Source organism: Urocampus carinirostris, chromosome 4 (genome assembly GCF_059441175.1).
Source record: "Urocampus carinirostris isolate Australia breed hairy pipefish chromosome 4, RoL_Ucar_1.0, whole genome shotgun sequence".
Taxonomy (NCBI): Eukaryota; Metazoa; Chordata; class Actinopteri; order Syngnathiformes; family Syngnathidae; genus Urocampus; species Urocampus carinirostris.
In genome coordinates, this window is record NC_142352.1 from 20,357,672 (window position 1) to 20,376,285 (window position 18,614).

The 18,614-nt window shown below is 38.2% G+C and overlaps 1 protein-coding gene across 5 annotated transcripts in view; it reads right to left on the reverse strand.

Annotated features, from left to right (window-relative positions):
• Positions 1-18,614, reverse strand: part of mctp2b (multiple C2 domains, transmembrane 2b) — a 56,610-nt gene that overhangs the window by 28,415 nt on the left and 9,581 nt on the right. For 2 of the 5 annotated variants that reach the window (XM_088333865.1, XM_088333863.1), the window contains exons 2-7: positions 15,613-16,131; positions 9,817-9,928; positions 3,360-3,502; positions 3,209-3,285; positions 1,315-1,429; positions 849-881 (exon numbers count right to left, since the gene is read on the reverse strand). In XM_088333865.1, the coding sequence (XP_088189991.1) occupies positions 849-881; positions 1,315-1,429; positions 3,209-3,285; positions 3,360-3,502; positions 9,817-9,928; positions 15,613-16,095 (963 nt within the window). In that variant the 5' untranslated portion in view covers positions 16,096-16,131. Of the gene's footprint in view, positions 1-848; positions 882-1,314; positions 1,430-3,208; positions 3,286-3,359; positions 3,503-9,816; positions 9,929-12,514; positions 12,693-15,612; positions 16,132-18,614 lie in introns of those variants that run through there. The other 3 variants (XM_088333867.1, XM_088333866.1, XM_088333868.1) reach the window with 2 other exon arrangements.

Genomic DNA, 18,614 nt, shown 5'->3' on the forward strand with positions numbered 1-18,614 from the left:
TCAAAAATTCATTTCAGCTAGGCTGCCATTGACAGGTATAGATGGCAAATATTTATTTTTGCTAGGCTGCCATGGACGGCAATAGACGTAAAATATCAATTTTAGTGAGTGAATGAGTTAAAAAAAAAAATACTGTATGTATTAAACACAGGTATTCTCACAAGTGGATTATTAACTCATCTGCTGCAATAGACAAGTAGATACGTCAAAGATCCCTTATATGTAGTCTAAGAGACAGCTATGGATGTCTAATATCTATTTTAGGGGGTGAATGATTTAAAATCGATACAAAAATGAAACTGATTCTCACAAGTGAATGAGTCCATTGCTGCCATAGACGGCTATAAATGTCAAAGATCCATTCGAGCCAAGCTGCCATTGGCGACTATATTCGTAATAGATCGGCAGTGAATGCGTTAAAAACAAATATTTCGGATCTTAAATGAAAACAAGACTTTTAAGTTTGAAATGAATATTTAAGACTATTGAGAAACAACGGAATTCTGTGTGGTTTTCAATAAACATCAAAGACTATTTTAGTGTTTTGTAATGGGGGGAGCAAACCCCTAGCCCAAAAACAGCCTGTAAAGTAATGTACTTGCCCAAGACACACCACAGGAAGTTGCGCTCGTACATACGTTGGTCGGTTAAGGGATCCCCAAATGATTGAGAGAATCCCATATAATCTTTGCTACCTATTCATACCTTTTTTTAATCAACATTAAAAATAATCTAAAACCAATTCTAAGGAAGAATTGGAGAAATTCACATTAGCTTAAGCATTGAAATAAACCGCCAGGAAAACTGTAGATAATTAATACGTCACAGTGTGAGCATGCGGGCCTTACCCGACTACTGCGCTTTCGGATTTGTGGCCAGCGCTGCAGGTGGAAGCATGCGTGTTAGACAAAGCACAGTCAGGTGAGTTGGGAGTGGACGGCACAATGCAACACTTATACTTCATAAACAATACAAAACAGAGCAAAGGAAAAGTCAGATATATACGCTGATTTTACCTATAAGGGTGGGGTCTCCAACCTCATGGGTCAGGAGTCTCCAAACTTTTGAAGCTGCGACCTACTTTTTTGTTATCAATTAGCGCAAAGGGCTACCAGTTAGATATGTTATTTTTTTTAATTCATAGATACATGTTGTAATAATAAAAAATACACATGAATAATTCCGTCAGGTTAGATTAATTAAAAAAAAAAATGTAATCCTAAATAAAAATATCTGACTGGGCCTTTTCGCAACGCACAGCAAAAAGCTGCCGCCATAAGCCATGCAACAAAAGCATGCATTAGCGCCTCCTACGGGTCCGCGCCGGCTGTCTCCATCCCGCCGTTTGAGAGACACGTCTAGCAGAATCTCGCCCATGTCGTCTTCGAGGCTGTTGGGGTCGTCCAGACGTAGACACAGCTCGTTCGGCCTCCACGGGCGAGACACAGACACAAAAGTCAAGCCTAGAATTGTATGTATATATATTGTATTTACTCATGTGTAACGCACATTTTTTCTCCTTCCTAAAAACAAGTAAAAGTTTGGGTGCGCGATTGATTAATCGAAAATATCGCTGACCACAATCGCAAAACATTGAATGCAACCACATCTCTTGACCCACAAGACGCCTAACAACATATTTTTAATGGACATTTTATAATAAATACGATAATTTATAAGCAGCGGCAAAGCGCTTCATTTCTTTCTTTGTCTCTGCCACAATGTAACCATACTTTTCAACGTATAAATTTTCCCTGTGTTTGAAACGTTTTTTGACCCTTTGTGTACACCATATAACGGTTTTTTTATGTGAGACCAATCTTGATTTGCCCATTTCAGCTCTGATCTGGATCACCTTGGTCACAGGGAGCAGATAACAACATCATCATATATTGCTAATATTGATGCATATTCTACATAGTCTGTCTCTGCCACACTGTAACCATTTGTAGGGATATATTGGAACCCGTTGGACTTGGGTTGAGAAGTTCTGCATATAGTTCCTCTTTCAAGCTTAAAGTTGCAGATCATGCTGAAATTCTTGGAAATTGAGCAGCTTTGAACCAGAGGAGAATGTTAGAGAATGGAGAAGACAGAAAGTCGTCTTGAAAGTTATTACTAAGACCAAAAAAGCACAATGAGGGAAACAACTCTTCTGTGTATCTGATGAAGAATCAGAATGTGAACAACATTAAATGAATATTGTATACTTCATGTTCTGGGTTCATACACCTGTAGCACATTCAACATTGGGTCAGAATTCCATTTTGCAATGTCAAAGAAAATGATGAGATAATGTCAGAACATGTGTACTGAATACTATGCTTTAATTCAATTATTCACAGTAAGAGAGTTATCTGATAACACAGGGGCGGGATATTTTTTATCTTGCATGGATGTGTGAAACAAAGGAACAGGCCCGTCAGAGGGGTGGGAGGCTGGAGCTGCGAGCAAGACGCCTGAGAAACTGCAATTCAGTTTGAAATAAACCAGCGAGCAGACAAGAGGCCTGGCTTACAAGAGGCCAAAAGGGTTTGAGTCAGCCGAGAGGAAGGAGGTTCAGCCAGATCCCAAACAGCACAGGACCAAATCCTGGCCTGCATGCAACCAAAAAGGTTCTGACACTGTCCCAGCTCAACAAACAACCAGACAATCTTGCTGAGCCAGCGAACAAGTCTGGTCGAGCCAGCAGCCAAACTGCTGGGATCCAGCCAGCAACCTCAATGAAGCCATCAGCTCGGTGGCCTTGCAGGTAGGGTGCCTCCCCCAAGATCCACATTCTTACAATGAGATTCTCATGGGTCCATTTGAACCCAACTGATGTGTTGGGAGTCATTAGGTGACCAAACCCCCCAATTCCAACCCCTAATGCCGAGCGCCAAGCAGGGAGGCAATGGGTACCAATGTTGGAAATCTTAGGTATGACACGGCTGAGGCTCGAACCAGCAACCTTCCAGTCTCTGGGCGGGCGCCCTTCAGAATAACTGGAAAGGTTTTTCATCCGTTTTTCCATATACAATGATCGAAAAACATAGGTTATGGTGCGAGTTTTGAAAACAATAAACTGGGCTCATTGATTGAATTGGTCAATGAATGATTTGTTATTATAATGTATTTACCATCCAAGTTTCGCTACAACATTTTTTCATCACCAAATTCTAAGCACTTTTCGATGACTATCATCAAAGAGACAATCGACAGTGCTCACTTGTCCAGGTCCAATTCGCTGAGAAGGACGCTTGCCGATCCCATGAAGTCGTCAGTGGTCAGGTCGCGGTCGTACACCTGCATTGTTGTGACCGCCGTTACCATAGTGACCAATGGCGGATGTTTGTGTTTTGTACAGACCGGCATTACACCTTGATGTAGAGCCACTGGCTGAGATTTCGTATCGGGATGGAAAAGTTTTCGTTCCACGTGGGGTTCAGGTTCTTTATGACCACTTTGCTCTTGTAGATGGTCTTACCCTCCAATTTGAACTTTACGTACGGGTCGCTTGTACCTGATGAGAGAACAAACAATTGCCTCAACAACCAACAATTATATCTAAATCAAGATCATTCACAATATAACAATGATTTTCTTTTTCAGTGCCATTCAATTATGTACTATATCATCTGACTCTAGGCCAAAGTGTCCAAACTACGGCTTGGGGGACATTTGCAGCCAACCCAAAATTTCTCAGCAGCCCACATTATGTAACGCTCCTAAAATATTTTTTTTACCTCCATAAATGCTTTTTAATGATTTACTCATTCCTAAAGTAATAGCATTTTTTCCCATTAATGATGCAAAATTCTAAACTAAGCTGTTTGGGTTTTAAAATCAAGCTAAAACCCAAATAGAACACATAAACACAAAATGGTACTTTTGCTATGCTTGGTAAACAAAATTTTCAAAATATTTATACATATATAAATATTGAATAAATCTGTAATTAAAATGGATACATTTTAAATAAGTAGAAAAATATTAACTTAAAAACATATATAAATATTAAATACATGGATGTTAAATAAATAGATCTGAAATAAATATTAAATGTATACATATGAACTGGATCAAATGATAAATGTTTAAAAAAAAAAAGATAAATATTAGAGTTGACAGATATATCCAATATGAAGTACTTTATTAATCCTGATTCATGTTTGTATGCGTGTCTTTGTATACGAATTACGGGCTCTGAAACAATTGAACTAATTTTCGTGAAATTTTGCACAGTTGCACTTTAGGCTTTAGCGAGGTTGTTTAGCTAGGTTTGGTGTCAAAACTATCTATCTATCTAACTCGGTCATATCCCTCAAGAGGGGTGACCGACAGCAAGACACACACATACAATAACAAAGAAAATAAAAGGAAAATTAAAAAAAAAACACACTTTTTTTAGACCATGGCCAAAACACTCCCAATAAATACCAACAAAATCTATGGACATCTGCTTTTGTGTATAAGCAGCTCTGGAGCTGCATGCGGCTCTCTGGCACTCCCTAGTGGCTTCATGGTGCTTTTTAACAAACAACGGCCTCAACAACTTTGCCCAATGCAGGGCCATTCTGCTTGTAAATGGTAAATAGATACATAAATAAATATTAAATAGACAGATGAAAAAAGAAAGACAGACAGACAAGGCTATTGAGGCCTTCAAGTCCATGGCCTGTCATCGAAAAAAAAGAGACCTCTAGCCTAGTTTGCGCGCACAGGGGGTGGAAATAAACGTAAAAACAAAAGAAAAATATATTATTATTGAGTACAGATTTGATTGAAAAAAGTTTGAAGTTGTTTCTAACTGTCAACTGGAAGTTACCACATTCGCCTTCCGGTAAAGTAAAATGACAACCCCCTTCACAGTCAAGTTTGGGTTAGATGGGCTCCAGCTTCCTGTTCTGTTTCCGCAGTAAAATTACTGCAAACACAAATCACATTTTCATTTTGGAATTAGTATAGCAACTACCTCTGACAATAATTTCAATTCCCGTTTCAGTTTTAGTTTTAGATTTAAGCAGTTTCAAAAATACTTGTCCTTAAAAGCAGGGGGGCTACAGAGCATTCATAAATCCTCTGTAGAGCTCAAGCGTCTTATAATAATAAGTCTAATTTGTTTCTGTATAACACGAGAAGTCTCAAGTTCCAATTAAAGAACCCAAATAGGAAGGCTACAGATATGACATTTTTCAGGCCTTGACCTGTGCTGTCTCTACATGGCTTCAGTAAATAATGGAAGATGAGAAGGGAATTATTATTAATGTTTCTAATTATGATGCACCCGTGAACTGGTCGAAATCCACCCTGATTTATTCATGAGAAAAAAGTATATATATATATATATATATATATATATATATATATATATATATATATATATACTGGACTGTCTCAGAAAATTAGAATATTGTGATAAAGTTCTTTATTTTCTGTAATGCAATTAAAAAAACAAAAATGTCATACATTCTGGATTCATTACACATCAACTGAACTATTTCAAGCCTTTTATTATTTGAATATTGCTGATTTTGGCTTACAGCTGAAAAAAACTCAAAAATCCTATCTCAAAATATTAGAATACTTCCTCAGACCAAGTAAAAAAATAATTTTATAACAGCAAAACTAAATCAAACATTTGAAAATGTCCATTGATGCACTCAGTACTTGGTTGGGAATCCTTTTGCACGGATTACTGCATCAATCCGGCGTGGCATGGAGGCAATCAGCCTGTGGCATTGCTGAGGTGTTATTGATGCCTAGGATGCTTCGATAGCGGCCTTCAGCTCATTTGCATTTGTAGGTCTGGTGTCTTTCATCTTCTTCTTAACTATACCCCACAAATTCTCGATGGGGTTCAGGTCAGGGGAATTAGCAGGCCAATCAAGGACAGTGATGCCATGGTCAGTGCACCAGTTACTGGTGGTTTTGGCACTGTGGGCAGGTGCCAGATCATGCTGGAAAATGAAATACTCATCTCCATAGAGCTTTTCAGCAGATGGAAGCATGTAGTGCTCTAAAATCTCTTGGTACACAGTTGCATTTACTCTGGACTTGATGAAACACAGTGGACCAACACCAGCAGCTGACATGGCTCCCCAAACCATTGCTGACTGTGGGAACTTCACACTGGATTTCAAGCAACTTGGATTTTGCTCCTCTCCAGCCTTTCTCCAGACTCTGGCGCCTTGACTTCCAATTAAATGCAAAACTTGCTTTCGTCTGAAAAGAGGACTTTGGACCACTCTGCAACTGTCCAGTGCTTCTTCTCCATAGCCCAAGTCAGACGCTTCTTCCGTTGTCTTGAGTTCAGAAGTGGCTTGACCATGGGAATACGGCTATTGTAGCCCATTTCCCGGACACGTCTGTGAACTGTGGCTTTTGATACCTGGACTCCAGCTTCAGCCCACTGTCTTTGAAGCTCCCCCAAATTCTGGAAGCGGCTCTTCTTCACAATTTTGTTAAGGCTGCGGTCATCTCTCTTGGTTGTGCAGCGTTTCCGGCCACATTTTTCCCTTCCAACAGACTTTTTGTGGATATGCTTTGAAACTGCACTCTGTGAACAGCCTGCTCTTTGAGAAATTTATTTTTGTGTCTTACCCTCCTGATGGAGGGTATCAATGATGGTCCTCTGGACAGCAGACAGATCAGCAGTCTTCCCCATACTTGTGATTTAGTTTACTGAACCAAGCTGAGTGTTTTTAAGGAAACCCTCGCAAGGTGTTTCGAGTTAATTAGATGATTCAGGTGATTAGTTGAATAGCCTACTTGTATACTTTTTCATGATATTCTAATATTTTGAGATAGGATTTTTAAGTTTTCTTAAGCTGTAAGCCAAATTCAGCAATATTCAAATAATAAAAGGCTTGAAATAGTTCAGTTGATGTGTAATGAATCCAGAATGTATGACATTTTTGTTTTTTTAAGTGCATTACAGAAAATAAAGAACTTTATCACAATATTCTAATTTTCTGAGACAGTCCAGTATATATCAATATATATATATATCTATCAATATATATAAAACATGAAAATATATAAATAAACTACTAGCTAAATAAATGAAATTATATGGAAGTCAAAAAAGTGAACAAAATAAAATGTGAAATAATATATTTGGGGGGAATGTGTGAGGAAACTGGAGTGCCCGGAGGAAACCCATGCAAGCGCGGGGAGAACATGCAAACTCCACACAGGAAGGTTCGACCTCAGGACCTAAGAACTGTGCTGCACACGCGCTAACCACCCCGCTGCCGTAATATATATATATATTTATATATATATATATATATATATATATATAATTACACTATAAAATATACGGTTGGTTGGTTCCCATTTCCTGTGGTGTGCCTTGATATATATAATTGAAAATATTTAATTTCAAACATTTTAAGGACACCTCAAATTACACACCCCACCTCTACAGTAAAAAGGTTAGCATGTATGCAACATGGGTCGCAGAGTTTTCCAGTCACGGAATTGCTGCTGTAACCAAAGTAGCGGATTGACAATAAAATCTTTTATCAAAAAGACACTGCCGGTTTTTGTCGGCCTCAACAAAGAAAAATTGGTCTTTGACCTTCTCAGCATTATCTCCCAGGGTAGAAGATAAACACACAGTAGCGGGGCGAGGCCTGACAGGTTCTAATGCGCCACCTGGAATCTTACCTGCAGGAACATAGCTGCTAACATTCAATGATAATATCTCACATACCTGACAGTCAACGATTCGACAGATAGTTTTTGGCCAAGTGACAGATCAATTAGAGGGGAAAGGTAGGGCTGTGTGATGAGTGTCATTCTTATCGGATCAGCGATGCCAACTTTGAAATGTTAACTCTGCTTAATATCGATTATTTTAAAAAAAAATGCAACATGTTACTTCAGTTTAAAATTTCTAAATTATTTAATCTGCTCATTTTTGTATATCCTGTACAGGCTTGAATTTTCTAATATTATTTTGCAGGTTTTTGGAAAGTGTTTGGGTTTCCATACAGTACATAAAAACAGAGGTTATATTTAAGGAGATTAGTATGAAAGCGCTAACGCCCTAACCAAATGTTTGGACGCCAACTTTTTGGAGCTGTTTCATGCCACATAAAATACAAAGTACATACATGTTTATTTAAATATTATGGGATTGACGGGCATCTCCTGAGAGTACAATGATCTGAAGTGAAGCATGATAACACATTAAATACACTAAATGAAATGTGATCAACAACAGCAAAACAAGATAAGTTTGTTTATTTTTTCTGGGCCGGGCAATTGCAAACAGATCCTTTATCATTATTCTAACCTGGCGACAAACAGCAGTGGTAATCTCTAAAATACAATAACACTTCTTATTTAAAAAAACAAAAAACAAAAAACAAAACCCTACTGATAATTAGAGCTGCACGATAAGTTTTTTTTCCCTACTGCTAACCAAAATATCCTGCTTTTAGAGGCCGATAGCTTTTTTTTTTTAAACTGCATATTATATTTTAAAAACATAAAAACAAACAAAATCCAATTATTTTGTGTGTCTTTATTTTTCTTTACAATTACAATGGCAGTATAGAGATTAGATAAACACGCTTCCAAAAAGCAGGGTTGGAGAGACCAGAGCTTGACTACCAATCAATCCATCAATACTTACAGTACTTGCATATCAATATTGCAGAAAGTGCATATAGTTATGGGAGTAATCATTATGAGAAAATATGTTGCTTGTAAACTACAAGAACTCCAATACTGGATGTCACATATGCCTTGGCTAAGAAATATAAATCCCTCATTCTCATCAAGTGACATTATCTTAACTCTCTGAACCAGCCGACTTCGAATGACCGAACGTCTCTCGCTCTCTCTCTCTCACCCAAACGAGGTACTAGTACACAACCAAAAGAAAAATAGAATTGCCGATTGATGCGAGTCAAAGGCTTCAAGCATGTTATGAAAACTCTCTGTTTATTTATCTTATTAGCTATTTTTACTTTCCACAATACACCAACCCCTTTTTCCAACACTTCAGAAAATACATAACTTTACAATTACTAGCCTGTTGAAATGCTTGATTATGGACTTCAGTTTCAATAAATCTGATTGTGTTGTCAATCTGTGTGTGGTTTTGACAGAATTGGTAACTCATCATCAAATCAAATAAATAAAATAGTTTCTTCTAATGTCTGTGTATTATTTGTTTTTGCAACATATTGCAAACTACAGACTATTAGATAGATAGATAGATAGATAGATACTTTATTCATCCCCGAAGGGAAATTCACTTTTATTACACCACCCCCTGATCTAAAACCTACAAGAGGGCAAAAACTCAAAAACCTCAACATAAGGAAAATGAAGAAACCTTGAGAAGGGGCCGCACATGAGGTAATCCCTCTTCCAGGATAACCAGGCTGCAATGAATGTTGCAATAGGTCTGTGCAGCCTTTTGAGACTCCTTGTGGTTAAGGGCTATTTGAATCAACCTGACTTGACCCAACTTCAAAATAATTAGACGGATCATTATTTTAGCATGGACATTTGGCATTCTCTTTAGGTAATCTGAGGAAACTGCAATCGGCAAGCAGAAATCCTAAAGCTATACCCTTTTAAACAAAAGATAGAAACACTACACCCGACAATAATCGTGCATCGGTCCTGATGATAAAATACATGAATAAAACGGAAGTCAATCTTGAGGGCGGTTGCTCTGTAACACCAGTTTTTCCCCTGTGCCATCACCTCATTGTCAAGACGAGGAATTAATTGGTGAAAGGAGGGATATAAACCTTAAAGACTCAGGACCAAATTGAACAAGGAAGTATCCACTCTCGATTTTTTTCCTACCGCATCGGTCCCTGACGACAAGGTTATGACCCTCCTTCAGGTCGATGGTGAGTAAGAAGGAGTTCAGGGACTCTCTGGCATCCTCAAAGGTACTGGGAGACTCCATGTCACGCTGGAAACACAAACGTCATAAGCTTTAGTTTATGTTTTACAAAAATTTATAGATTCAAAGTAGCTTGAAACTTTACAGTGTGATGAAATATTAGCTCGCGATTTCATTCAAAATAATTTCAATGACACCTCAAAGTCAGTACATTTCCAAAGGATGATAAGGGTGGGATCCGAATTACGCCCTTCTTGATTTATGTCCACCTTTACTTGTGACCGCGGCCAGCAGATGCCAACTTTTTGAATTAAATGCCTGACAACGGAGCATCTATTAGCCCAGCAATACATACATCAATTTTGGCAGCTAACCGTCACAGCAATCTACAGTGGGACCTCGGTTATCGCGGTTAATGGGGACCAAAACCACCCGCGATAAGTGAAAATCCGCGAAGTAGCAGCGCACCTTAAAAATGATTACAAAAAATATTTTAAAAAATATATATATTTTATTCTATTATTATTTTTTAGACCTGCGAAGCTCTGAACCCGCGAACATGGAACCACAAAGTAGCGACGCCCCTTCAAAAATGCTTTTAAAAAAAACAATTAAAAAAATATATATATTTTATTTTATTATTGTTATTATTATTTTTTAGGCCCGCGAAGCTCTGAATCCGCGAACATCGAAGCGCGAAGTAGCGTGGTCCCACTGTAATACACTCAGTACAGTAACTAGATATCATATTTGCAGCAGATGTCGCCAATTTAATGGAAAACAAAAATGTCTTTTTAACCTGGAAGTTTAACTGGAGTATGTTAACATGTCGAAGAAAAAGCGGCGAGAACATCGTAAATTCGCAAAAACACTCATACCGTGAGGGAGACATGAAATATCATGGTTAACCTTAGTAAGCAACAGAGACGGAAGATATTCAGTTCTTAAAGGGACAGTGTGTAATTCTTAGTGTCTCCTAGTAGTACATAAAAAACTTTTCGTCCATCCGTCCATCCAACCAACCATTTTCTGCGCCGATAATCCTCACTAGGGTCGCGAGGCGCTGGAGCCCATCCCAGTCATCTTCAGGCAGAGCAAACCCTGAACTGGTTGCCAGCCAGTCGCAGGGCACACAGAGACAGAAAACTCGCACGCTCATTCACACCCAAGAACAACATGGACCGGCCAATTAACCTGACATGCATGTTTTTGGAATGTTGGAGGAAACCCAAAAAGGCACAGGGAGAACATGCAAACTCTGCACAGGGAAGCTACGGAGACTGGAATTGAACCCTGGACCTACGCACCGTGGGGCTCACGCTAACAACACAGCCACCGTCAACTTTCACTTACAAAAAAAAACATTGACTGGAATACTAGGCAAAAATACATGAACTCTCATACCAATGTTATTTTTAAATCAAAAAATTAAATCACTACTTGTATTTCTCCTACATGGTGGAATCCATACCTAATAGTCAACGCGATGTTTGTCTGGTGTCTTGTGCTGCTACACTGTGCTCTGTGGCCCTGGTTTTTGTTCACATTTGCCAACAGTGTCAACTAGTGGTCAATTATTAAACACTGGGGCTTTAAAACAAATTTAAAAAATAGAGCAAATTTAATTTTGAGATGAAAATTCAGATTATTTAGTAAATCTCAAATTAAAATATAATCGATATATAAAACATTGTGAATGTATTTTATTAATGGCTTGGTTTTCGATTAATCAATTAGTTATTGCATACCTATAGCAAAGTAAATATGTTTAAAGATTGCCCTGTGAATATTTAGCAGTTATTTTTTTCATTAATTAAAGTAAATGTGTGGCATAATTTTTCAACACAAAGAAATAAAGTAGTGATTTAATTGAACATAAATAAAAGGAAATCTCGCTTCAGCACTAAAATGGATTGATTCTTTCATAAATGGTTATATAAATGGTGGTGCTGTGAGAGGTCAACCAGCATCCACTCCAAAGAAGAAATCCAGCTTCTATTTCCTGGTTTGTGTGTATACACACTGCACTGTATCGCTAGCACGCTAAGGACTTTGAGTTTTTTTTTTTTTAAATCTCGTGCATCATTTCGATGTGGTTGGTGTAAAGCTTAAGAGGCGAGTCGTTTCTTTTAAAATGAAAGGGGAATAAGAAAGCTTGATGCTGTTGAGAAAATGGTTGGATCGCTTTTTTTTTCTGCCACTTTTTACGACGGAGGAAGTCGCCTAACTCTTCCAAAAGTAAGTTAAACTTAACTTTATCTATATTTATAGTTAAGTCAAGTCATGTTTATGTGTATAGCCCTTTATCACAAGGAGTCTCAAAGGGCTTCACTGACCACTGAATGTCAACGCCTAATGTGTAGCTTTGTTTTCAGTACTATGTTTTATCATTCAGCCTGCTTTGTAACGTTATAGAGCATATTATTTTATTAAACTTTTTTTTTAGTTTCAAAACACTACAGGTTACTTATACAAACCTTAAACATACTCATATAAACCTTAAACATGCAAACTATAGCACTGGAGCAACATACAAACAAATTCAACTTACGAACGATCTCGATCGGAAGTAGGGCAACGTCTGTATAAATTTAGAATGTCTGGCAATTTTTCTTATAGCGCAGAAAATACAGTGGTTAAAAAAATGTCCCTCACCTAGCATCCTTTCATCAAAGGTAGCTAAATATTATTTTCGAATCAGGCCTCGATTCCAAGTATTCCCAACAGAAGCTCTGCTGCAGTCCCGTTTTAAAGTTGGCGAAGGCAGATGGGCGGCGTTGATGACACAAGACACCTTGTACATAATGCCTTAGCTTTTGTTCTTCTGCCGCAGCTATTTGCTCACCGGCCAGCTTCCATATAGCGCACACAATGGTGGCCCACGAAAAGAGGCCGGAGTTTGATTTGTAAACATTGGAGGGATTACATGACAAATATGGACACAACTGACTCGGCATTATGCAGATGCACAGGTGACTTATGAGTATTAGGGCTGAAAGAAATAGTTGGGTTTTTTTTTTTTTTTAATATTTGATTACTGAATATTGTCTATTAAAAACATTATCTTCTGAACCTTGAATTCTAAAATCAGTCATGAAAAAGGGATCGGTTGTTAAAAGAGAAAGGAAGGATGTGGTGTAGATAACACAATTTTGATATGTTAATTATCTGAATTTAAGTATAATATCAAATAGTTTGTTCTTTTAGAATCAATCAAATAAAAACAAAAAACAAGAACTAAAATTAGAATTTGACATAAGTGCAACCAATTAAGCCAAAATGTGCCGGCCAGACTAGTTCTAGCTTCGCCTATTCAAGTCATGTTTATTTGTATAGCCCTTAATCACAAAGAGTCTCAAAGGGCTGCACAGAACACAGATTATTGCAAACCACAGCCTATTATGACACCATCCCCTGATCTAAAACCTACATGAGAGCAAATTAATACACAGATATTGTCAACATAAAATATAGGTTATTCATATGCTATAGAGTAGAAGTGTGTTTTAAGCTTAGATGTAAACATTTCCACTGAGGTTGCAGATGGAATATCAGGGGGAAGAGCATTCCACAGCACCGGGACCCGAATGGAGAACGCTCTCAAACCTGTGGATCTCAGTAAGCCTGGACTTCATCATTCCACTTTTGTGCAAACAGTTAACTATTATTTTATAAATCGATTAGTCGTTGATTAATAAATTAGTTATTGCACCTCCAAAGAGTATATTGCGAGGCAGACCATATGCAATACATTACCCTTTACAGTAGCGAAGCTAAAATGTGGATCCTTAAGAGTGTTTCTAATTCAAACTGTATCTAGACTAACAGACCATTACAGTTGATTTTTGTCTATTAGAAAAGGAGATGGTGATTAATTTGGTTCATGGATTAATTGTCCTTTAATAAATCAATCATTTAATCAACAGTTAAACAGGGGTTGACTGATAATCAACGAAATTAGCACCATGTGCTATATTGGCACCATTAACAACTGAAAGTGTTCTAATTTCATCAATGCATTTTTGTTGAAATGCATTATCCATTTTGTGAAAAAGTTTTGTAATAGCATGGTATAGACACAAAAAAATGTTGTTAAAGTGTTGAGAAGTGGACATGGTATTTAAAAAAAAAATTATAAAGTGTTCTCTAATTTTGATCTCCAGTGCAGGTCATTCATAAAATATAGAATATAGGTTTGTTTTAAGCCTAGATTTTAATAGTTCCACTGAGGTTGCAGATCGAATCTCAGACTCAAAATCTATCAGGAAATGTTAATTTTTGCTACATAAAAATCGTTGTTGTCATGTTTTGATGAAAAAACACTATTCATCCGCAAGAGCCTTTGGTTTGCATATAAGCCTGTCTTGGAATTAAATTTTTTGCACGCTAATCTCAAAACCACACCTACAGTCACAACAACAGGTAAGAGAAAAACTGTCCCATATTTTTTTGATGGTACCCGGACCAGTCGAGGGTGTGTTCCCAAATCCGATTTCAGGTGATGCGGAGTTCACGACGTGACACTCAAAGAATCATACATACACACCTGCGAAGGAATGCCAACAATGAAAAGTTGCTGGATGGGATATTTCACGATTGTTACGCTGGAATTCAAGCTTCAATGCTTTGGAAGTGACAGAATCAAATTTCAGACTCGGTTGAGTTGTTAAAAGAACATCTCGTGTTCCAGGACACGTCCTATGCAAACACAACTGACACCTGCCATGTGACTTAGGTGTGGACAGGTCAGTTCCCAAAACACCATAGAGACACGAGGCCCAACATAGGCCAACTTCAACTGGATCAAGTGGGGATAGAAGTACTTTTTTTGCTTCATAAAAATTGTTGCTGTCATGTGTTGATGCTAAAACACTATTCAGCCTCAAATAATGAATTTTAAATATATGTTTTGAAGGCAACAATATTTTTAATAATGACTGATTAAAAAACAATGACTTTGTAAATATTTATTCAATACTGTAAATCTCACTACTTCGCATCCTCAGTGCATCGCGGGTTGGAAAACATTTTGCGATCGTTCATCCCCAATCACATATTGCTGCGAGTATGGGCCTGATAACAGCATTTTTGTCGGGCCTGATGGTTCTTTTTTTAACGCACTGTCAAACAAAAAGTGAATTGCACTTCTGTGGCCACGTTCCATTATCCCACATTACATGTTACTGCAAGCTGGAGCTGGAAGAACGCATTTCTTTTACTTATCCCCAGTCGCACATAGGTAAGGGTGTGGATCAGCAGAGTAAACTTTTGTCTTGCCTAGCAGCTTGGTTTGGTTGTTATTACTGTTTTTACCTAAAATTAAGTGGTCTTCCTTCAGCTGAGATCTCTTAGTTCCAATCACATGTTGGTGCAACCAGGAACAGGCAGAATGCACTTTTGTCAAGAGCCGTGCCGTTCTGCCCTGCAAAAAATGAAATGCCCCCGGGACCTTATAGAACAGACCTGGGCACTCTGGGCCCCGAGGACCACAGGTCCTGCCTGGTTATTGAGGTTTCTCTGCTCAAATACAGGTGATTTTAATCTCCTAGTAGCTTGCTTATAACCTGAGTTGAAGAAGAAACATCTTCAAAATCATGAAGGACATGTGGCCCTCGAGGACCAGATTGACCAGGTCTATTTTCTACGGCGTAGAATGTCCACCTAAAAGAGTCTCACAATATTGTAGGGGAAACCACTGCAAACGTGCCATCCTGGAAGGTCTGACCCACCCAAATAAACCCCAAAAAGCCTACCTGTGAGCTGTCTTCTGCCCCGTCTGGGCTGTACACAGTCATCATTTCCGGCAGGGCCAGCTCCTCGGCCTCCATTCCCCCTCGGGTGGAGAGCCGGCGCCACCCCGGTACCCCTTCCTCCATGTGAACGCTGTTGAAGGACTCCTGTGAGGACGTCCAGTCCGGGTAGTCCGGGGGCACGCTTAACATGTTCTCGCTTTCTTTAGACGCGCCTCCTCCTCCCTCCCTGGCCACGCCTGAGAGTGCTCGTCGGGCAGGATGGGCGAGTGGCGAGGTCGGGCTGCTGAAGCAGGGAGCGGGACTCCTTCGCAGGTACGGGGACGAGGAAACGGTGCGGTAGACGCTCTGCTTCAAGTCCCGCATGTCGGGCACGGAAGTGCTGAGGCGGTGGTCCACCTCCGATGCTTCTAGGTGGGAGGCGGGACCTTTTTTCCCCGAGCCCGATTTGTCCCGCCGCAGCTTTCGGCGTAAGTGCTGCAGCATGCTGGGATTTCTTTTTTAGCGCTCGGCCACGGACATCTACGATATTCAAAAACAAAACACAATAAGAATGATTTGGTTGTTTGGTAAAAGATTTTCAAATGTTGTTGTAAAACATTGTTTCAGTATAATTTTAAAGAGAAAAAAAAAAAAACTTTTAAACAAGCTTTAAAAAATGAACAATGTATGTTGCAAAAATATAAATCTTAAATGATTTTCAGAAAATTGTGCTTCATTGTTTTAAGATTGTTCATCTTGTTTTATGAGTAGATCATTTATAATAAAATTAGGCTAATTTCAGTTAGCGATGAATATTGTTTTGTTTTATTTGAAGTTTTTATTTTTTATGTGGTTAGAAAATTTACAACAAGATTATAAAACGACCATTTTGTTTATTTGAGAGGACAGGTTTTTGTTTTCTGAGAGAAATAAGATACAATATTTGTACATAATGAAAAGAAAGGCAAATAAGGTAGGAATTTATCTGTATGAATTTAGCTGAAGAATATTTCTTAAAATTAGAACAATTGTTCTGTTTATTTTAAGGACGATTTTTCTCTTTTTTTCTCTCAAAATTAGATAGTTTTTCAACTTGAAAAGAGCAAAATTGTATACCCAGGGGTAAGAATCTATTTTGAAAATGTTTTGAATAACATAAAATTAATTTAAAGGGTTTTTATGAACTGCTTAGTTAGGGGTTAAAAGATCCCATTTCAGTGGAGTACTTCACAAAAAAAGGCCCTTTTTATGTTTTGAGAAATAACATCTAAACTGACATTAGCTTTTATGGGTTGTTTTGAATAAAAAAATGCAGGGGGACTTTTGAAAACGAATGACCGTTTCTTAGTTTGTTTAAGAATATGAAGAATGTTTCAAGTTATTTAAAACAAAATGTTTACAGTGTGATGAAACATTTTTTAAGTGTTGTTACTTCACATCGAAATAAACCAATGTGGGGATTTTCTCTTGAAAACAGCTTGGAAGGATGGTTGAAACTCACCCTTGTTTTGTGGTTTAGAATAGTATAAATTCAAATGTTTCCCACACAACCATTCTTAGCGTGTGACCGTTGTAAATTCACAATGAGCAAAGCCTTGATGTGTGTCGACTATTGTCTCTGTTACAGATTCTCAAACTCGCCTTTCCAGCCCTTGAAAACACGTCCAAATCCCTGTGGATGGGCGCCAAGAAGTAGTAGAAATCACAACATTGCCGAGCGTTTGCAAAACAAAACACACGAGCCTACCATGGTAACGTCATGTGGGATTTATTTTACTATATACAATCGAAGCATTAAGATTGGTTTAAACATTTTTCAATTTTTTTAAATAGATATGGTTAAGCTTCCATGCAAGCTATAATCTGATTGGAATGAAATACTGGCAGGATTACAGTAGTATAGTGTAATATAAAGGTGCAAAAAAAATCTGATGCAGTTATAAAATGAAATTACATGAAATCAATCAATAAACGTGCATTCAAATAGACCAACATTAATTCAAAAGCACAAAATTTGAAAAACCTGCCAAAAAAATATAGTTAAAATAATTAGAGCAGATTTGTTGCCATCAAAGACAATATAAGAGAGTCATCATGTTTTGCAATACAAGGCTTTTTGAAGCAGGGCAAAGTAAATCTCTGCTGCTGCTCCATTCTATGATCACAAGAATGCTCGCTATTTTACTGACGTAGGGGGACAAACAATTGCTCGATATTGGTAACCCATCACCTAAGTCCATGCCAAGATCGCCACCTTTCGGCGCGTTTTGCTGTAAAAAAAAAGCTTCTTATCAGTGTAATTGGGGTGTAGTGTCTTAAGTGGCAGCTTAATATATATGGCTTCATGCTGTCCGCTGTCAACATACTTAACATAGCAAGCACAGTGGTCTTTGCTAGTCTCCCACTATGGCTGCAGTGAAGCGCTATGTGCGCTTCGCCAAACGTCCTCGTTTTTAGCATTTTTCTCCCAGTCTCTCTTCGCCGGTCTCCTCATCCGTGTCATTTGAGGCTCTGCTCTACTTCGTGTCAGCACTTTATACTCAATGCTCTTACTGTGAACTACATGGAGGCTAAATGTCAACAAAACACTCGCTACTGCTTCCTAGTTTAGTGGAGGTGCAATTGTACTTGACTCCGGGATGGTTAAAAAAAAAAGTTTATATGTCAAACACTATTTGGGATCAACCGATAGAGTGTAAGTACAGTATATGCTTCCAGCAAGCCTTGTACGAGCACAACTTGTAAACACACGAGATGCAGGAATGAAGCTCTTTTTTGGAGCCAGTAGGGAAAAAATGCTACATTTCGTTGAATTTGCTAAGTAGTATGAATGAAATCATCCTTTTGCTCATGTTAAAAGTGAGAAAAACTTCGCCCCTGTAATCGGAATACTCGCAAACGCTGTGTATAGGGCAGTGTTTTTCAACCTTTTTTGAGCCAGGGCATGTTTTTTACATTGGAAAAAAATTGCGGCACACCCCCTACCAAAAATGTTATAAAATGACACTGAACAGTATGTTTAA